The sequence below is a fragment of the Ruditapes philippinarum genome, unplaced genomic scaffold (genome assembly GCF_026571515.1).
Source record: "Ruditapes philippinarum isolate M1 unplaced genomic scaffold, ASM2657151v2 ctg991_1_1_1_1, whole genome shotgun sequence".
NCBI classification, from domain to species: domain Eukaryota; kingdom Metazoa; phylum Mollusca; class Bivalvia; order Venerida; family Veneridae; genus Ruditapes; species Ruditapes philippinarum.
In genome coordinates, this window is record NW_026858667.1 from 14195 (window position 1) to 36272 (window position 22078).

At 34.0% G+C, this 22078-nt stretch overlaps 3 protein-coding genes across 4 annotated transcripts; 1 reads left to right on the forward strand and 2 right to left on the reverse strand.

The window, feature by feature from the left end:
* The first annotated feature begins 1813 nt into the window (after window positions 1-1813).
* LOC132753893 (putative nuclease HARBI1) lies at window positions 1814-6608 on the forward strand. Its single transcript, XM_060744436.1, has 6 exons — window positions 1814-2532; window positions 3810-3911; window positions 4147-4224; window positions 4350-4456; window positions 4705-4904; window positions 6510-6608. The coding sequence occupies exons 1-5, from the start codon at window positions 1995-1997 to the stop codon at window positions 4891-4893; spliced, it is 1014 nt and encodes a 337-aa protein (XP_060600419.1). The 5' UTR covers window positions 1814-1994; the 3' UTR covers window positions 4894-4904; window positions 6510-6608.
* LOC132753894 (uncharacterized) lies at window positions 4924-8541 on the reverse strand. Its single transcript, XM_060744437.1, has 5 exons — window positions 8381-8541; window positions 7986-8075; window positions 7094-7213; window positions 6604-6652; window positions 4924-5200 (listed from the first exon to the last, which is right to left on the reverse strand). The coding sequence occupies exons 1-5, from the start codon at window positions 8511-8513 to the stop codon at window positions 5074-5076; spliced, it is 519 nt and encodes a 172-aa protein (XP_060600420.1). The 5' UTR covers window positions 8514-8541; the 3' UTR covers window positions 4924-5073.
* Window positions 8542-9833: 1292 nt separating this feature from the next.
* On the reverse strand, window positions 9834-18371 carry LOC132753895 (zinc finger protein 91-like). 2 transcript variants are annotated; one of them, XM_060744438.1, is made up of 2 exons: window positions 18262-18371; window positions 9834-13371 (listed from the first exon to the last, which is right to left on the reverse strand). In XM_060744438.1, the coding sequence occupies exon 2, from the start codon at window positions 13072-13074 to the stop codon at window positions 10408-10410; it is 2667 nt and encodes an 888-aa protein (XP_060600421.1). In that variant the 5' UTR covers window positions 13075-13371; window positions 18262-18371; the 3' UTR covers window positions 9834-10407. The 2 variants fall into 2 exon arrangements, with proteins under 2 accessions (XP_060600421.1, XP_060600422.1); XM_060744439.1 differs by lacking the exon at window positions 18262-18371 and adding an exon at window positions 17995-18097.
* Window positions 18372-22078: the final 3707 nt, after the last annotated feature.

A 22078-nucleotide genomic window follows, 5' to 3' on the forward strand; every position in this document is an offset into this window, starting at 1 on the left:
TGGTACTGATCATTCCTGTAAAGTTTGGATGAAATTGCACCAGTAGTTTATGAGGAGTAGTCAGGACAAGTTTTGTGACAGACAGACGGACAGACAGACGACGGAGAAGTGATCCCTATATGTCGCCACTTCTCCCTAGAGGCGACACAAAAATTCAACTTGCCGTTCTAAGTTAACCTCATACGGACAGACGGATGGTTCAATCACTATAGGCCCGGGGGCATAAAAAGAAGATTTAAATTTATTTTATCATACAAGTCATAAAAAGTAAGAGACCCCCAGGGCCTTGGGTATGTTAGGCCCCAGGGGCATAATTTATATACATATTATATAGACTCCCAACATGATTGTACAAACTAAATATTTAAGATCTGCGTAATGTACTTTCAGAGAGGCGGCTTTAAGACATTTATACCATACAAGTCTTTGTAAACTAAGTGACCCTTAGGGCACGGTCATTTTTGACTCTATGCATATAACTTTTATATCTTGAAGAGGTCCACTTGGCAATGAGACATTGTTTGTTTGTGTCATTTTACGCCTTTTTCAACAGTATTTCAGTCATATAGGCGGGTAGTTTCCTAACCATCATTCCTGGAGAGTTACACCAGTACTAGACTACCAACCTCCGCGCTAAACTACCTAAGCATCTCCCGGGGGTCGAACCCACGCCAGAGAAGTAACTGGATTAGAAGTCATCGACTCTAACCCCTAGACCACGGAGGCTGTTGGCAATGAGACATGCCAAATATCTACGTTATTGACATTGTATACAAGTCTAGGTACATTAAGTGATCCCATGCGCAGGACCAATATAAACCCCTAATGCATGAATTATATTATTTTTGTGCAGGTTAGCTTGATCATGCTACATACCAGATTATATAATTTTATTTTTTATGACCTTATTCATCAGACTGGAACCATTTATATAAATTGTGTTGGTTGAGGACTACCTATGGATCATTCCTGTGAAGTTTGGTCATAAATCCAAAACTGGTTTATGAGGAGATCAGGACCGGGTTGTTCAAAACATTGGTTAAAATTAACCAATGGATAGCTTATCCACTGGCTAAATCCTTAACCAGCGGCCAGCTATCCTGGTGATAAAATGTCATTGTTCGACAGTTGGATAGTACACTGGCTACCTAACCAGTGGATAGAGTATTTATTCACTGGTTAAGTACCACAATGCAACAGGGTTGGTTAGTGATTCCGGAAACAAAATGGCCGATTTTTTGTTAAATAATAAATTTATTATGATCAAAAAGCTCCCAAAAATAATTTTGCATGTTTTGTGCTTTTTTGTTTTTGGAATTAAACAAAAAGTATATCAGAGGCCTTAAAGTATTGATAGATTTACACACATAAGAAAAAATTCAAAAACAACTTTTTTTTCAAATTTTGAGTTGAAATTACTTCCATTAGATGAGTAATGTTCTAACACTGACACTTGTATGTTTTATTAAAGAATAAAAAAGTTATGACTGTTTAACTGAATTTTCTAAACTACAACAACAACAAATTTAGATTGAAAAAGGGTTCTAGAAGCACATTTTCAGAAATGCTTCAATTTAATCCTATGCATTTTATATGAAATTTTCTAGTTAAGAAAAATAAACATATATTTGCAACAAACTTTTTTTTTAAACAAGTTTTAATGATTTTTACTGTTTAATGATGATGACTAACCACTGGTTAATGGTATTATCCGGTGGTCATAGGACTGGCTTAAGTTAACCGCTGGATAACGCATTTTATCCGTTGGATAAGTTTTGAGCAACAGAATTTATCCAATAGACAAATTTAACCAGCTGCAGCCAATTGTATAAACAATTTAACCGCGCGGTTACCACACGGTTACGGTAACCAGCCCGGTAACCTCGCGGTAAGCGATTGTATAAAAAACATCAAAAGCAGTTACCGCGCTATAACCGCGGTTAAATTTAACCCAGGTAAAGTAGCTCGGTAACTGCACGGTAACCAAAACCAACATGGCGGACATTTTACGCGTTTCACACCGACGACCCCGGCAATTTCGACGAGTTGATCGACAATTGACTGACTTTACGGACGAGGAATTGCGGAAACGGTATAGGTTTTCTGCTGACAATATTGACAGACTAGTCAGACTTATTGGACCACTTTTGGTGCGACAAACCCGTCGGAATCAAGCCCTTACACCCCGACAACAGATTTTGATTACCTTGAGGTTTCTTGCCACGGGTAATTTCATGCAGGTTATTGGTGACACCTTTGGTGTGGACATTGCTACAGTTTCCAGAGTTATCTCAAAAGTGACTGACATACTTTTCGGACTGAAAGACCAGGTAATAAAGTTTCCAATGACCGACACTGACCGACGAAAAGTCATGAATGGGTTTTACGCAATACGCGGATTTCCCTCAGTGATTGGATGCATAGATGGAACTCACGTAAAACTGATATCCCCAGGACAACCAGATGAAGCAGCATATGTGAACAGGAAACATCAGCATAGTATAAATGTACAGGCAACTTGTGATCATAAAGGTACATACACATATACACATTACAGTAAACAACTTGATTTCCAATTCAGATTTTGTTGACTTATAATATCTACTGCAGTAAACAATATATAATAGACTAAGATAGTTCAAGACCTTTGTTTCTTTATAAATAAATCTTACCTGTACTTTTCTATAGTGAAGTCATTGTCATTTAAACTCATTTTCACTATTTCCTCACTTTACAAATTTTCTTAGACTCTCTACTGTAGACCTAAAGTTGACATGATACGATGATACTGTACACAATGTCACTCCCGAGTCCTGTATTTTCTATAATCTATATTCAGTATAGTCTAAATTAATTTCTCAATCTAGAAGTCACAGCACAACTAGAAACCCTACTGTAACGACACATGTAAATTTAATTACTTTCACTTCCTCTTTTACCAGAATAATGATTTTTTCCTGGTAAAGATGACATCACATATTTGATGACATCATTAAGTGTCAAGGTAAAAGTATTGTATGGAAAGCAATTACTGTCATGTTCAGCACACACTCATTGGTTAGCGATGTAATAGTACTACAGTACAGTACTGCTGTACAATCAGCACTTGGTTTTCGCAAAACTTATTTTGCAACCTTTAAATGTTGTTTTTTTTTATATTAGACTCTACATATAAAGTACAGTACCCAGTATAGTACAGTATAGTTTTTAATGCGAGCAGTTCCCGTACAAAAATCGAAGTGACTTAAATATTATTTTTTATTACGCTCACTCACCAAAAAATTAAATGTTACACATCAAAATTAGGCTCGTCATACAAATTATGGAAATTCCATTATGTTCTAAACATAGAATAACCCTTAGTTATGAGGCCTCATATGGGGTACCGTAATTATCCATTATTTTGTAAGAAGAGAAGTAGTTCCCATACATGTAATATAACCCATTATAATTCTAATATGTTGTTATATCGGACCTATTTTTCATTTATAATTGTTGAAGAGACCATTTCCCAGAGTAATGTAGGTGTTATTCAGGATATAGGGCGTAGACTAAACGCTAGTATAGATCTATTACCCGGTACCATTCTCCTAACGCATTCACATGCATTGCATGATAAATTTACTCAGTAAAGCCATAAAATTATTAGAAATAGCTCGTGAGTGAAAGGTTTGAGAAAAGGCTGGTACATGTATTATCTATTCAATTATTATCTTTAAAGAAAATACATCTTATTGAAATTTGATAATGATATTAACGTTATTTCCATCATAATTGATTGATTCGAAATTTATTGTATCATTTAACAGGGAAGTTTACAAGCCTAAATGCGTGCTGGCCAGGAAGTTGCCATGACAGCCACGTCTTCAGAATGTCAAGTATTGGCAGACACTTGCAAAGTCACAACCAAGGTACTTTTTATAATGTTGATAAATAATGAGTTATATGGTTATCAATGTATTTATTAATTAGAATGAAGCGATTTGGTAACGTTATTTAAATATGTATTATATCTAAGGCAATAAAAATTATATTTCTAAAAAATAACTTATTAAAGCGATTTACTACCAAATCATCGTTTTTCTCTATTCTGTAGTATAAACATCAACAGAGAGTATAGGATAACTTACAATTTATTAATTTCAGACCCACAAAATGGATACCTTTTAGGAGACAGTGGATACCCGTGCCGACCATTTCTTATCACACCCTTTTTACAGCCAAGTACGTACACATACACATTTAAATATAAACTTAGTGGTAGCATATTGTTTTAAAAATTCGATCTTTTCATAATTTCTGTTGACATTTTGAGACTGGTGATCAAGAACAAACCATTCATTTTGTAGGAAACGAGAATGAAGAGCGATTTAACAAGGCACACATTTCGACACGCAATGTAGTAGAGAGAGTGTTCGGAGTTTGGAAGAGAACCTTTCATATCTTACATGGTGAAGTATGTCATATTTAATACACTTTTTCCAGTTGTATTTCAAAAAGTTCATGTCCTTAATAATTCTCTTATTGAGAAAATTGTCAATGACAAATACATTTGTAATGACATGTACATGTCCTTCTGTTTTACATTACATAATGAACATTCAAACCGCGCGATAAATTTTATTTTTATTTGCCGTGTTGTACGTTCTAAAAGGTTTTGACGCTTACATTTAAAATAAAATTGACACATTTTTTCGATTATAGATACGCATGAAACCACATAGAGTCACACGAATTATTGTAGCCTGCGCTGTTCTGCACAATTTAAGATTACAGTGGGGTGAGCCTCAAGAGGGCAGTGACTCTGACCAGGACCAACCTCCAACAGAGATATTTCAGGGGACTATGGATGGCAAAGGAGTGAGGCAGCACATTGTTCAGACATATTTCTAGGATAAAATATAGTTAGTATATAAGAACATGTTTTTAGGCAAATACAATCTATTTTTCGAATTTCAAGTTTAACAAATTTTATACTCCAAATACAATATTTCATTTAAAACATCAAAATTTTAACAAGTTCTGTCCTCAGAACAAAGCACCAAAGCATATATTTAAATAGTTTCGTTTATATTAATCAATTTTATATTTCTCTATCAAAACATCAGCCAGCTGTGCAAATTTATTGTAACATTTCATTTGTGTCTCGGAGAGCTGGATCTGCCTCTCATAAAATGTCATCTGTAGATCCTTCAGTGTTCTGTAATATATAACAGAAATTTTGGCGTACATAACATATTTATATAAATGATCAGCATTATTTTTTGTCCAATCACATTGTAGTATTTTTCAAATTTCTGCTAAGTCTAACTTTGGTTTATGTGTACTAACTAAATCAAATTTACTTAATCTGCCGTCTAACCTGAGTCTAACAATTTTCAATAATGCATTATATTAGGGAGGAGTTAGAGGTGTGATTTGCACTCTGAATTGTAAAATATCTGGGTTAGCAAACAATGCCAACGTAAAAAACAATTGGGCGAGGTCAGGTGTTTCTAAATGTGAGGATACAATCAATTAATATATTACATAGATAATACATGTGGGGCATGCAGAGACAAATGTTTTTTTTATATCCTTTTAACTCTATGAAAAGTGCCTGTTATAAATTGCTGACTGTTTTAAACTTCTTTTTTTCTAGAAAAAGTAACCAAAACATAATTTTCTTTCAATTGATAGGAATGAACTGCATTAACAATCCTTGATATTAAGAATACAATGATTATAAATACATTTTTTGACTGGAAAACTCATGGTAAATGAACAGCCTCCACCTGTAAACCTAGATTGGCACACAAAAAAGCTGTTTTTCAAATGAGCAAATCAATTGGGATTTTAAATGTTAGTGAATAACTTAAAGCTAATAATGAATTTGTATAAATTATTAATCTAATGCACTTTTTCACATTTTCCATTTATTTATAAAGGATGTACACATTTCGTTAACTCCATTGATTTTACCTAATTGCATCATTTTCCTCGCTGTTTTTTTTTCAGCATGATAGTCTAACTGTAGATTAAAGTATAAATTCTGTGACATTTCAGTAAAAAATATGCCTGATTATTTGTTAATAGGGCCATTCATTTAGCTTATCTAAATGTGATATGTTAGAAACTTAACAAGGTGTAGACATCTTGTAGAGCGAAAGGGCGGAGCTATCGGTGATTTAATGAAATGCCTTTTTTTTGGTTGAAAAAAAAATGTTGATCATTAAATAGGTTAATGTTTAAAAATATGCATTAACAAAAATAATTGGTCGCCTGCCTGCGGCAGGCTTGACCAATTATTTTTGTTAATACATATTATTAAACACTAACCTATACTTAAGTTTTGTTCTTTTGCGACTAAGTCTGCACGTTCGATATCTTATTTTATTCATTCTATTATGTTACATCTATCATATCCTATCACAAAGCCATATAACGATTTGACAGATTATCTATCATTAAATTTTGATCTCTCTAGTTTAAAAAGTTCTTAAAAAAGATCAAAAACATATTTCTTCCAGGCTTACAGATGATGAGAACCGGAGCTGGGTGTGACGGACGTATTTTTTAAATTTTGTGAAATGAATTTTAAATATATTAAAAATATGTTTTAACCTTTTCTGGTGAGTTTTGTTTTTATGCTGCCTCTTTTCATCCGACGTAACTGCAAATAAATTTTACACTTTATTAGATTAATAAAATTATTGTGAAATATCGCCATATATATCCCACTTTGAATGTAGGAGAGATAAATTTGATTAACTGACTAGATTGGGATTTTTTCTTCCTTTTTTAACGGTTAACCCGTAATAAAATCACACAAAACTGAAAATTAGGACAAAAGTTATGACGTTCCAGCTTTACTGGTGAAGGAAGACGACAAATGTTCCTTCATGCATTATTTCACGCACGGGCGACTACTTGAGTATTACAACCGACCTTCCATGAATCTCAAAATTTATAAAATCAAACTAAGATCCACAAGCTTTAGTATGGTAGCAGATAGATGTAATTGTATATGATATACTGTACATCTAAGCTTTATTGAATTTGGTAGATGTGATAATAAAGATTTATAAGGAAAACAAAATTAAAAAATAATCACATGAAGCAGTTTGGCTTGGAGCATTTGTTGCAGACTCCTCTGGATAACTTGCTCTTTGCTGTGTGAAAGTTTCGTCTGCTGTCACCGACATGGATGGCATGTTCATGTTATCTTGAACATCTGCAATATTTCATTTGTAAAAGTCATGCAAAAAGAAACATTTTTGAATATTGAATATTTTTATGAAAAATATAATATCTGAGTATGGGTCATGAAAATTGATTTATATGGATTAAGAAGACTAAGAAGACTATTCACAACTTAAATGTCATATCTAATAAAATGTATGATACACCTTCCTACAAAAGTACCAATATTACAGAATTTTACAAGAAAAATAAATCGTATCTGTTTACAGTAATATTGGAAATTGTCGTAGTTGGGGCTAGTTCTTCCTTTAAAGACGGATGTAGCCTTCCATAGCTCACCGAAACAGGTCAACGGGTGAGTTTATTTGTGAATAGAGTTAGGTAAGGCAGGAATGTGTTAAATCGTTTAAATGGTTGGTGCACACGTTTACTGTGTTTAATAATTGAATAATATCTGTAAAAACTATTTGTTTATTTAATTCTTATAGCATATACAAGTTCAAAAATGTTGAAAATGAAATAAATTAATTACTTTACTGTATTACACATTTGTAAAAACCGCCCACTAAGATAAAGTGTTCTATTCTGTGAATAGTGTGTAAACCGGTAAAATTTTAAACCAGTACTGTATGCATGTGTTAACATATTGGAATGTAATATTAATTATTTATTTATCATAAATTTAGTGACTTGAATAAAATGAACGTTATTGAGGATAATAAGTGCATAATTTAGGAAATGGATAGTGAAATTTATTTCGGAGCTTATTAAATTATGTAAAGGAAATCAGAAGATCCAGACACCTTGTGTTAACGTCTCAAGCGGGCACAAGCTTAGAAGGCCACTGCTTAGAAGATTGTCATCAACAATGTCATAAGTTGAATCATTAAAGTCTGAAAAAAACAATAACACACATTTCATAAGATGGAAACGCTATATATGCATATGACTTACTTTGGAGTGTTTTAATATAATTTATAGACCTTTAGGTCAGGAGAATGAAATTGGAAATACAACATGTAACGAATAGTCAGTAGATTTACTGTAAATAAATTAGACCTGACAGTGTACGTACTTATTGTCAAAACATGTCAGTCAGGATTGATGAAGTAATTCAGGTATGTACTTTTTGATATTTACTGTAATATACTAAAAGTTTTTTTATAATTATTTTACACATATTCGATTAGATATTTACCTTTGTTTGTGATGACGGTGTCGGCATCAGAACATACACCATGGAATGATGCTGAGGTCTGGAACAGGCTTGCCACAGACTGAGATTGCTGCGACATCTCAGGTCTTGCCGGTCCACCTCCCGTTTTCCTCATACTGCACTTCTCTGCAGAAACTTCACTCTTAGCGCACAGACGCTTGGGGGTCAGATCCTGCCCCCCCCCCCCCCAACGTGATACGCCCCTGTTAACACTCTACCAAAACTATTTTAATGTTTAAACACGAATTGTAATAAAGTACTTTATTGAGACTTGATGGTATACGGTATTTTTTTCATATACGTTAAAATTGTTTGAAAACCATTTTTATCGTTGTAACAGATGTACAATTCGTGTTTAAATATTAAAATAGTTTTGGTAGAGTGTTAACAGGGGCGTATCACGTGGGGGGGGGGGGCAGGATCTGACCCCCAAGCGTCTGTGTCTTAGCGTTCTTAACCTGATTGTGAACAAAACATATTTTTCATATGTGACGTGAAATACATATTGTTTGTATATCTATTACCTAAAATCTATAATATAAATAGGTAGATCTCTACATATCATTCATGTCATTGTCACCATATTGAATGATTTAGACAAATAAATCAACAAGATAGCTTTTAAAACCTTTGAATATTTTAAAACAAATTGATTAAAAAATACATCACAACCGGTTGCTTATATGTGATACACGGAAAACTTGAAAACAAACCATATTCCTCCACTTTTCTTTAACTTGTTTGCTCGTTCGGGGGCCGTTCCCGCAAGCATTAACCTCTTCCGTAAGCCTATCCCAGACCTTAGACACCTTTTGGGAAGCCCCAGGCCCTCCCTGTGCATGGCTGGCTTTCAACGTATGTAAATTGATTTTCATAAATTCTGTTATCACATCCGTTTCACGGAGATTGAACATTCTTGCTCTATTTATTTTTGTGGTGGACGCCATTTTGTTTGTAAATATTACCGTCTGACATTTGTTCGGGAAAATTACGTCACGTCGCGGTGCATCATAGGTAATATTACCACGGTTAAACTTTCGGTTTTGCGTGGTTAGGTAACTGCGTGGTTAATTTGTTTATACAATTCGAAAAACCGTGTGGTAACCTAACCACGATATATACCACGGTAATTAAATTACCGCGGTATATTTTAACCATCGTTTATACAATTGGCTGCAGCTGATAATGAATTTAACCACTGGTTAACACTAACTAATGTTTTGAACAACCTGATCCTGATGTTATCGAAATACATTTGAATAACAATCTATGACGGACATACTGCCTTCACAAAAGCTTTTTGTAAGTAAAACTGGACCATAACTCAAACCCCATATGAAAATGTTCATTAAATTTTTTATCATTATCTCCTTTTTGATACACATGTAAACATTTTTTTTCATTTCAGTAATATTTTTCATACATAAATTGACAATCGAACAAAATATTTCCATTATTTTACTGCTCACAATGTTCTCCTATTGGCCAAAACAGGCATACAATATATAATACTCTGCTGGTCACAAATTACAAAAATAAACTGGGTCAGTATTTTTAAAACAAAGAATCTTAATTATAATATACAATGTATAATGTCTTATTAAAGTATACAGGAATCTTATTAAAGTATACAGGAATTACAAGTGTACATCACATATACATGCACATTTAAATTGTTTATCTTCTTTGTGTCATGCACATGAAAATACTAAGTTGATAATGAATTATCTCCAGTTTATACTCATGTGTCACTTCAGATGAGTCTCTTTCATGAATAATGTAATCCTTAAGACTTTCATGTGCAAGAATGTGCCAGTTTGATAATGGTTTATCTCCTTTATATATTCACATGTGTCATTTCAGACTGTCATGTGCATATGAATGTACTCTGAATAATTTTATTGAATTTCTGAGTTAACATCACATATTTAACTAATCAATAATATCAATATTGTGTTTACAATGGCAGTTACATGTATATTGTATTCATGGATGGTTCTTCAGATAACTCATTTTGCAAAATGTACTATCACATAACTTGCTTTTGAATTGTTTTCTTTAGTATGTACACTAATAAGTTCCTTTAAACTACTCATTTTGCCAACTGTATTTTTACACACATTGCATGTTGATGGTTTTTCACCATTATGCATTTTCATGTGTTCATTTAGAAGGCTCATTTGATTGAATGTGCCCTCCGAATTATTAGATTTAAACAACTTTTCGCCATTACGTCCACTCATATGCTCCTTTTGATTACTCATTCCGATATCACAGTCATTAGATTTAGAAGGTCCTTCTCCAGTGTGTTCCTTAAGTTTATCAATTCCGCTTAATGTGCCATCAGAGTCATTAATTTTATAAGGTCTCTTTCCAGTATGTTCAGTGTGTTCCTTAAGTTTATCAATTCCGCTAAAGGTGCTATCAGAATCATGAAGTTTATAAGGTCTCTTTCCAGTATGTTCAGTGTGTTCCTTTAGTTTATCAATTCCGCTAAAGGTGCCATCAGAGTCATTAATTTTATAAGGTCTCTTTCCAGTATGTTCAGTGTGTTCCTTTAGTTTATCGATTCCGCTAAAGGTGCCATCAGAGTCATTAAGTTTATAAGGTCCCTCTCCAGTATATTCAGTGTGATCCTTTAGTTTACCAATTCTACTGAAGGTGCCAACAGAGTCATTAGATTTAGAAGGTCCTTCTCCGGTGTGTTTCTTTTGTTTATCAATTCCACTTAACATGCTATCAAAGTCATTAATTTTATAAGGTCCCTTTCCAGTATGTTCAGTGTGTTCCTTTAGTTTATCAATTCCAATAAAGGTGCCATCAGAGTCATTAATTTTATAAGGTCTCTTTCCAGTATGTTCAGTGTGATCCTTCAGTTTATCAATTCCGATAAAGGTGCCATCAGAGTCAAAAGATTTAGAAGGTCCCTCTCCAGTATGTTCTCTCATATGTGCCTTTAGTCTACTAATTCCAATAAACGTGCCTTCACAGTCATTACATTTATATGGTCTTTCTCCAATATGTATTCTCATATGTTGCTTTAGTCTTCCTTGGCTTAAGACAAGACCACAGAACTCACATGCTAGTGAATCTACTACTACTACTTTATCTCGTGATTTTTTTTTATCTCGTGTTTTTTTTTCTCCATCATGGACTCTCTTGTGTCTCTTTAAAAGACTTTTTCTACTGAATGTTCCTTCACACATGTTACATTTGAAGGGTTTTTCTCCATTATGTTCTTTTACATGTGCCTCAAGAGTACTTATTTGGCTGAAAGTTTTGTCACACAAATTGCATGTTAATGGTTTTTCTCCATTATGTATCTTCATGTGTTCATTTAGAAAACTCACCTGACTGAAAGTGCCATCACAGTCTTTACATTTAAATGTTTTTTCTACATTTTGTTTTTCCAAATGGCTATTTAGATTACTGTTTTCGCTGGACATTTTATCACTTTCATTGTGTGTTAAAAATTTTCCTCCATTATGTACTTTCATTATGTGTTCATACAGAGCTCTCATTTTGTTGAATGCACCATCACATTCGTTACATTGAAACAGCTTTTCTACTTCTTGTTTTTTCAATGGTTTTTCTCTCACATGTATTTTCATGTGTCCTTTTAGAGCACTCATTTGGCTGAATGCACCCTCACATTTTTTACATTTAAAGGGATTTTCTTCAGTATGTTCTTTCATATGTTGCAATAGATAACTTTTCTGGACAAAGGCTTTATCACAAAGCTGGCATGCAAATGGTTTTTCTCCAGTATGTATTGATGAATGACTCTTGAGTGTAAACATTCGACTGAATGTTTTATCGCACTTGTCGCATGTAAATGGTTTTTTTCCTTCTGTATGTTGTCTAACGTGTCTCTTTAAACTTTCCTTTCTGTTGAATGATCTATTACACACAGTACACTTAAATGGTTTTTCTTCCTTATGTACAAGTGAGTGAATCTTAAGTCTATCCATTCGGCTGAATATTTTATCACAAACATTGCATGAAAATGTTTTTTCTCCAGTATGTTCTCTCATATGTTCCTTTAAAATACTTAAGTGTCTGAATGTACCTTCACATTCTTTACATTTGAAAGGTCTTTCTCCGGTATGTGTTCTCAAATGTTGCTCTAAATTATCTCTATTGCTAAATGCTTCTTCACAGAATTCGCATACATATGGTTTTTCAGTCTGTTTTACCATAGGTTGCATTATTTGAAGCTTTTGTTCATCATGTTTCTGAATATGTAACTTTAACTGACTATTTCTATCAAATTTTTTGTCACACAGCTGACACAAAAATGGTTTTTCTCCAGTATGAATTCTCATATGGTACTTCAGATGACATTTATAGATAAATGCACTATCACAAAGCTCACATGCAAATGGTTTTTCACCTGTATGTTTTTTCATATGCCTCGTTAACTCACTTTTTCTTCTAAATGCATTTTCACACTGCTGACATTTAAAGGGTTTGTCCCCACTATGTGTATTCATGTGTTCCTTCAAATTACTCATTTGTCTGAACAGACAATCACACAATTTACATTTCAATGGTTTTTCTCCAGTATGTATTTTCATGTGTTCATTCAAATTATATATTCTGATGAAAGTACGATCACACAACTTGCATTTAAATGACTTCTTTTGTTTTCTCTTGCCTTGCTTTTTATTATTCATTTTTTCTGCTCACTGTTATCAAATTTACCGTATAAATGAACTTTTTATCAACTTGTTAGCATTTAATCATTTCACATTAATAATGCAGTCAACTTTCCTCACTGTAAGATTGGTGCTGTAACTAATCAAATAATATGTAACTTGATAATTAGTTTTTTTTCTTTACAATATCTTGCATGCTTACTAGTTTTGAATCCACAGTATTTCCGTTCCATCTGAATACAGCATTTATCATCAGCTACACAAATACAAAACTGTATCAAAACTTGACTGCATCTGCATCACTTTTCACAATATCTACAAAAAGAAAAATAATAATAAACACAGCACATATTTGAATTAAGTCAAATATAACATGTATAATACAGCCATTTGTTCTCTTTCTTAATCTCTGGATTTGGTACAGAATGTTGCATTATTTGCATTCTGTGAGGAAGCTATTTTGCTTTAAAAGTATAAATTAAGTTACAATTAAAGCTACATTAAATAAATATGTACAAATATTTTTGATTTTGGCCTAAAAACCAAGCATTCTACAGATTCATTAACCTTTTAACAGTCTTGTTGTAAATCTCATGAAAAATTGTTCATAAATAAGGATTTTAAACGAAAAACCCCTTGGTAACACTAAAGTTCGTATACAAATTTTAACATGCAAATGAAGATTATAAGCAGCTTGTGTATGCGCTACGTCACAGTGTTATAGCTGCTATTCGGAACACAACAAATATGAGATTTTCTTGTGCTAACACATTTTAACTGTTTAACTTCACAGTGCACTAGGCCTGAGGTTCAGTAAAAGTAGTCATCTCATAAAAAGATTAAATTTGTATAAAAACATCCGTTACAATGTGGAAATATACCATTAAAATAGTACTGCTACTTATAGTCATGTTTGTTGATTGATGTACGGATAATCTGAAGGCGGAGTTTATCATGCAAACAGAAATTGTACTTCAAAATTCGCCACAATGAGGTTGTCCTTTTTTATGCTTATAAAACTCCTTTTGGTTGTCTGGACACTAAAATAAGATCTTGAGTCGATATAAAACCTAATTTATTAATGAAATGTCGTTATTTCTGTTTTTATGAAATTTATTAAATGTATCTTTAAGGTCAAATTAATAATAATGTTTCCTGTAACATACTATAACTTTGTTAAGTCATTATTAACAGGGGTGTAGCCAGATTTATTCATATTGTAGGCCCATAGAATGGGGTCTGGTGGCTTAGCCCCCAGAAGCAAAAAACAAGTTTAGTTTAAAAAGAGCAAAATTTGGTTCCAATGAATTTCCAAGGAAAATCATCAAAAAAACAATCTAATCTAGACGGTAAATCAAGCTTAAAACACACTTGATTTGACAATACGGTTTGAACCCACTACCATCCCAACCCCGTCTGTCTTTATTGTACTTTTTGGACTTTTGAAAATGTCAATTTATTGACCAACTAGTAGGCCCAGGCCTACATGGCCTAATAGTAGCTACGCCACTGATTAATGGATTAAATTTAACTTCATATTAGGCACAACATCTTTTATAGGTCCAGATCTTCATGTACATGTATAATCTAACTCAAACCAACCTTGACTCATGTATGACCTTCACCCTGAAGGTCAAACTATTGAAAGTTCACTGATTATTGCAACAATCGGCTGTAATCAACAATGGAATATCTTCATACTTACATGTAGATAGACAACCTCAGACATGACCTCTCAAAAGATTGAACTGACCTTATCCTTTCGATTTGTCAGCCATGTTTGTTTTCACTTAAGTCTGTACATAGTGAAAGTAGGCCAAAATTCATATAACAACAAAGCTCTTATTGTAGAATGATGAACCATTTGAAAGTTCACTTCCAGGTTTATATTTCAAGGACAATTATAAACAAAAATACATGACCTCTCAAAAGATTGAACTGACCTTATCCTTTCGATTTGTCAGCCATGTTTGTTTTCACTTAAGTCTGTACATAGTGAAAGTAGGCCAAAATTCATATAACAACAAAGCTCTTATTGTAGAATGATGAACCATTTGAAAGTTCACTTCCAGGTTTATATTTCAAGGACAATTATAAACAAAAATAACAAGAGCTGTCAGTAGGACAGCAACGCTCGACTATTCTTAGTGCTTGATAGTAACAAAAAATGCTTGATACAGTTACCTCCTCCTGTCTACAGGTTGGGGTCATGATGGTGAATAAGTGTGCAAAGTTTCAAGCCATATGTCAATGGACTTTGAAAATATTTGAACTATAACAAAAACTTTAACGTAAATTCTAAGTCGAAAAAGGGGCATAATTCTGTCAAAATGCTTGATAGAGTTACCTCCTCCTGTCTACAGGTTGGGGTCATGATGGTGAACAAGTGTGCAAAGTTCCAAAACCATATGTCAATGGACTTTGAAAATATTTGAGGTATTAGAAAAACTTTAACGTAAATTCTAAGTCGAACAAGAGCTGTCGGTAGGACAGCAAAGCTCGACTATTCTTAGTGCTTGATAGTAAAATAAAATGCTTGATACAGTTTCCTCCTCCTGTTTACAGGTTGGGGTGATGATGGTCAACAAGTGTGCAAAGTTTCAAAGCCATATATCAATGGACTTTGAAAATATTTGAGGTATTACAAAAACTTTAACGTATATTCTAAGTCGAAAAAGGGGCATAATTCTGTCAAAATGCTTGATAGAGTTACCTCCTCCTGTCTACAGGTTGGGGTCATGATGGTGAACAAGTGTGCAAAGTTTCAAAGCCATATGTCAATGGCCTTTGAAAATATTTGAGGTATTACAAAAACTTTAACGTATATTCTAAGTCGAAAAAGGGGCATAATTCTATCAAAATGCATGATAGAGTTACCTCCTCCTGTCTACATTGTGGGGTCATGATGGTGAACAAGTATGCAAAGTTTCAAAGCCATATGTCAATGGACTTTGAAAATATTTGAGGTATTACAAAAACTTTAACGTAAATTCTAAATTGAAAAAGGGGCATAATTCGGTCAAAATGCTTTATAGAGTTACCTCCTCCTGTCTACAGGTTGGGGTCATGATGGTGAATAAGTGTGCAAAGTTTCAAAGCTATACGTCAATGGACTTTGAAAATATTTGAACTATTACAAAAACTTTAACATAAGTGGTTACGCCGACGCAGACACTCGGGTGACTACAGTAGCTCTACTTTTTCTTATCGAATAGTCGAGCTAAAAAGGGGCATAATTTTGTCAAAATGCTTGATAGAGTTACCTCCTCGAGTCTACAGGTTGGGGTCATGATGGTGAACAAGTGTGCAAAATTTCAAAGCCATATGTCAATGGACTTTGAAAATATTTGAACTATTACAAAAACGTTAATATAAGTGGTTACGCGGACGCCGATGCGGACACAGACGCTCGGGTGACTACAAGAGCTCTACTTATTCTTATCGAATAGTTGAGCTAAAAATGATATTAATAAGAATATTAACCTTGAATGGGCTAAATTTCTGAAGACCAAAAACATTCTGTAGCAAAGTTTATAAATGCACTATTCATGAATGGCAAAATCCTTTTTAATGTCTGTTTTAGTGCCTACAAAAACCAATTTTTGCAGCAATGTGAGCTTTGTTGTTATATGAATTTTGGCCTACTTTCACTTTGGACATACTTTGTGAAAACAAACATGGCTGACAAAGCGGAATCACCTTAATTATTTGATTTTATTAAATTTTGGTTTAGTATACTCGAACCCCATGATACCGTTGACTCCATGGTACCGGTATATTTACAAATCTTGCGATATTATTGTCAACGCCACCTACCGAGTGTTTATATTGACATGCTCCCAGTAATATTGGCTATGTATAGGTTAGAGTGCATATTGGGTGTTCTTCGTAAATAAGAAAGCTTAAAAGGAGCGGAGCTTGCGAAGCGACTGTAGCTTTCTTATTTACGAAGAACATCCAATATGCACTCTAACCGGCTTAGTGCTCTGCCCATTTTTTTCCGCCCAACACACTGCATGACGTCACACGATAGCCTAAATGTGTATAACCATATTTGGAAGAGTTAGCGGTACACATTTTCGGGTCACGTGTTTTGCATTGCTTATTCCCGCATTCTGTCTAGGTAAATCAGACAATATCACGGTGCATATCCATATCGGTACCCTCTTTGCGAAATATTCTCAAACGGTACCCTCTTTGAACATACACAGGTCATTCTCTGCTAAAAACAAACCAGCGATGGATAACAATGCAGTAAAAAATCATTGTAATAAGGAAAGGAGGTATGACACGTAGAAAAGATGTATACCAAGGAACACTAGAATGTTTTATTTATGTGCTGATTTGTCATGTGCCCGATTTTCATGTACTGCAACTTCACAATAAGCACCAAATTCAACATCAAATATTTGCAAATAACATGGTGAAATGTCATAATATTTTTACATGATACGATTTAAAAACACCTTTTCTCTGTAAAATCAATTCCTATTTTGTCATTGAACAATGCATAAATTTTGATGAAGCTGATGAAACTCAGACTTATTTTCAAATATGAACAGTAGATTTTTACTTTGACACCGGGAACGAAAATTCCTAATTTCATTGCAAATCTATAAAATTGTTACTTTAAAAGCAAAAACTGATAATATAATGTAGTCGGAGTTAGTTTTAGTAAGTTTTTGATTGATATAACAAAACATTACATTATAATTTGATTTTTTGAATGGTGATGTGCTATGCCAGATCACAGTCGGTAGATAACCCAATCACGTGACTCAACCGAGACAGCTTTTTTTGTGAAATCGGTCCGTCTCCAGACCATTCTATTTGAAAGACCCTGAGTAGGGGTTATATTTTGGATTTTATCATTAATATTAATAGAATTTCAGGTTCCTGTGATACATTCTCTATTAATATTTTTGTCTTAAATTTTACCTCTATGTGTGACCTCGACTTTGGTGGCAGCGAGACACTCATACGCGAATACGTGTACCAGTTTTGTTTAAGCAAGGGCTGAGTACAGTACTCAGTCGACTTCATCTGTTCATGCACCTGCCAGTAGTTTAACTTTATTTTTACTGTATTTTTAGCGAACTGATACATACGAATGGGAAAAATTATTTTATTCTTTTAACTTTTTGTTGCGGCTTATTTTTACTAATAAAGCATTACATGAACTGAAGAAATAAGTAAAGAACTTACATAATATATTGTGATATTTAAAATATTTATCACTATCTAGGTCATGGCGGACAACAATCAAAGGGAAATTACTAATCAAAGTTGACCACGCAGTGTTCTCCCCTTACAGGCTAAGCCGGTTTGGAAAGTCAAACCCCCTTCAGTCGCATTTTTCTGTCGAATCGTGTTGTTCGGGTAAATAAACATAGATATATGCAAAATGTAGAATTATATTAATCAAACGCTATCTTTTATGCAATTTTTTGTACCACACTGTACAGAGGATCTATACAAATGTAGGTTTGCTCATTAAAGCAGCAGGTCTCCCGATTTATGTTAATTTTCACGAAACTTTTAAAAATGTATAATTTTTTCGTACATGAATAGACCCACAGGTGGCAGTATCTGTTCTTGGACCTCTGCTACACGGGGGTATCCATATGTGTAAAAAAAAGAGCATCGGTTAAAAGTACATGTGAATTTCCGCTGCAAAAGATGTGAAGCATTTATAACACAAAATTAGGTCAATAGCTAGTTTTCAAACAGTTATATAAAATTTAAACCATTTTTTAGCAACTCGAGATGTGATTCTACGCTCCTGACTCTCTATAACACCCATTTTTGTATTGGATTTCTATGCAGTCTTCATCGACGTGGGTTCTGCTGGGCCCAAAGCATGCAATGCGTATGAAGACGGACTCAATATACAGATATCTTACAAAATCTCACCAGTATACATGTAGTTTCATGGATGTCATTCTGTTAGCAGTCTCCTGTGTGTAAATCCGTGGTGTTAGTGAGTGAGTAGTCTGGAGTGTCGTGCGTGTGAGTAGCTAGCTAGTGTACTGTGTGTCAGTATAGTGTCGTGCGTGGTGTCCTGTGTGTCAGTGAACGAGTAGATCCCAGTGTGTCCGTAGTGTCGTGCGTGTGTGTAGTTTCTTGTGTGTCAGTGAGTGAGTAGTCCCCTATGCGTCAGTATGTGAGTAGTGTCCTCTGTGTTTTAGTGGGTGAGTAGTGCCCTGTGTGTGAGAAGTGCCCTGTGTGTGAGTAGTGCCCTAGCTGTGTGTGAGAAGTGCCCTATGTGTGAGTAGTGCCCTGTGTGTCAGTATATGAGTAGTGTCATGAGTGTCAGAAAATGAGTATTGTCCTTTGTGTCAGTGAGTGAATCTGCCCTGTGTGTCCTTAGTGTCTTGCATGTGAGTGAGTCCCTGTGATTGCGTAGTGTGCTGTATGAGAAGTGTCCTTTGTTTCAGGTCAGTGTCATGTGTGTGAGTAGTGTCCTGTGCTTCAGTGCCATGTGTGGCCATGTCATTGTTTAGTTGTGTCCAGTGCGTCAGTGCCATGTGTGTCCGGTCAATGTCTGAGTATAGTTTTTATTAATTAATTTTAACGTTTAAGTATTTAGTATTTTTAGTGGAGTAGGTAGAGAAAGAACTCGCAACCCCAATACTTGTTATCGGGCAGTGTTACCACTACACCACAGCGCCCGCTCTGATTTATAACTATTTTGCAAGTTCCTATATACGTACATTACATGTATCACATTAGTAAGCTTGAAATTGAGTTTTTTCATTTGAATTTTCACACCTTAATACTTACTATACATGTGTAAAGTGTTTTACAATGTCTGACATTCTTGAGGGGTTATGATAAAGGACTTCACACAAAAGAGTAGTAAAAGGGAAAAAAATAAGACTGTTGACAGGCAATAAAAATCCATACTGTTCCGTTAAATAGAATTTGCAGTTATTATATTGACAATAAGTATGCTTATATCATTACTTTCTGTTAATGATAAATGATGGTTTCAGGGCTGGGAATCAAAACTGCGTCGTATCCTTCAAAATGTAAACAAACGCCGCCATCTTGGAACGAAAAACGTATGTTTTTGATTATAACTATTTTTGTTGGAAATGACTGAAAACCAGATATATGTATTAACACGCTACACTATTTTCCGCTTCGTTCGGTATATGTTGCTTGCACAACTATTTTGTAAAACAAAAGTTATAGCGAACTTGCAACTCGAAGCGGAGCAGAATTTTTGTGAAAATGTGTGGATACGACGCAGTTCATATTGCTTTATCCATCGTTTTTTCCTTCAAATCAATTGTATACTCGTTTCAGAGTTCACCATAAACTTCAAAATATGAGTTTGCATCATTTACTTAAATTTCATTAAAAAGAGATGTTTATTTTCCAAGAAAATAATGTTTTTTTCTAAATGATACGACGCAGTTGAAAATAAAATATGATACGACGCAGTTGTATTTTCATTGCAGGCTGCATATTGGTTCAGCTATTAAATTATGTGCTAGGTATGCTAATAACGTCCAGCAATATTTCTTGTTTACAACTTAAGTCAAAAGCAGAGGTTTGTTCCACTAAAATGGAAAATGTAATAAAAATTCGATTAAGGCTTCATATTTCGGTCGCATTTTTAGTTCCTGTCATAAGCATCTACAAATTCCGGAAAGCTGTATCAAATGCAATATACATTGAAACACGTGATCGCACACCCATATGACAACGTGTTCTAGAGTTGCCTAAGCATGCTTATAAACTTGTTCCCGTGAGTTCGAAATTGGGGTGGTTACTTTTTTCATTTACAGAATTTTGATACAAAAATCAATATTCCAGAGTCACCTCTCCTTGACCTCTCCAATCAGGAATGACCTTTGTTTTTTTTTTGTTTTTTTGTTGTTTTTTTTAAAGAATTACAAATTTTGTAAAGGTCTCTTGCTATCTGAAGAGAATTATGCATGCCTACCTTTGTTACTTATAATTAGCAACAATTTCCGGCAATTCCGTTACGTCTTTTACTTGCCGATTTTATTGTATTCATTTTGTTAATAATCTGTGGGAACAGATGAGCTTTATTATTTGAAACTGAACATTAAATTTTTTAAATTATATTATAAATGGTTAAGCTACGATATATAGGGTATGCGTTCCGTTCAGTCATTTTATGTTCAGCGCGCCGATTTTGTCGTATTGCATTTCTTTATCGCCGATAAGATCAGGTCTACGGAATGTATTTTCTATTTTTGCACTAAAGTATCATTCTTCTCCACTAAAAAACTTAAATTTTCAAAATCGATTTACAAATGATAAAACTACAAATTATTTTGTAAAGAAGATGTCCGTTTTGCAAAGGTATTTTACGCTTTGCACCGATAAATTTGATACAGATGTATGCACGACAGGATGTTTCAATAGTATTGAAGAAGTTTTCACTAAACATACCTTCAAACTAAAGTGTGATTTTTATTTGAAAATGAATTGCCTGAAAAATTAAACAAAATTTTTCAGAAAATGACTTCAAAGCGGGTTACCCCCTGTTTACATTGAAAATTTCTCTGCTATTCGCACCGAAATATCAAAGTAAAAATAATCTTAGAGATAAAGGAAATATTTCATTTCAATAAGAAAGTTAAATTTTATTGTCTTTATAATTAATTTAAATATTTATAATCTTAAAACCTCACGCCAGAAATTAATAAAAACAACTAAAACTGCTTATTTGTACAGCTGACGTAAACAAATTGTTGAAAAAAATCAGACAGGTGTTCGACCGAAGCCGAGCTGTTTATGTTTACTGATTCAAATCACTTGAACTGAACTGCTATGAATTCGAAAACCACCAGGGACTTTTGATTCTTTCGTGTGGAAACCTATCAAGCTACATGTAGTTTCAAAATGTCGATGGTTCTCTGCAGGTGCAACATTTTGCCTGAAATAATGCACAAAGGCGCATCTGAGGTCTTCGCCCCCCAGTAAAACTAATGTGTAGAGACAAACCTAAAAAAAACCCAGTCATTACCCAGAACATGCAGAA

Coding starts and splice junctions, on each gene's coding strand:
- LOC132753894 (XM_060744437.1), bottom strand. CDS start 8,513: ATGAGGAAAACGGGAGGTGGACCGGCAAGACCTGAGATGTCGCAGCAA. Junction 8,076..8,380: donor CACCGTCATCACAAACAAAG/GTAAATATCTAA, acceptor TGTTTTTTTCAG/ACTTTAATGATTCAACTTAT. Junction 7,214..7,985: donor GCTTGAGACGTTAACACAAG/GTGTCTGGATCT, acceptor GAAATATTGCAG/ATGTTCAAGATAACATGAAC.
- LOC132753893 (XM_060744436.1), top strand. CDS start 1,995: ATGGCGGACATTTTACGCGTTTCACACCGACGACCCCGGCAATTTCGA. Junction 2,533..3,809: donor GGCAACTTGTGATCATAAAG/GTACATACACAT, acceptor ATCATTTAACAG/GGAAGTTTACAAGCCTAAAT. Junction 4,457..4,704: donor TTCATATCTTACATGGTGAA/GTATGTCATATT, acceptor TTTCGATTATAG/ATACGCATGAAACCACATAG.
- LOC132753895 (XM_060744438.1), bottom strand. CDS start 13,074: ATGAATAATAAAAAGCAAGGCAAGAGAAAACAAAAGAAGTCATTTAAA.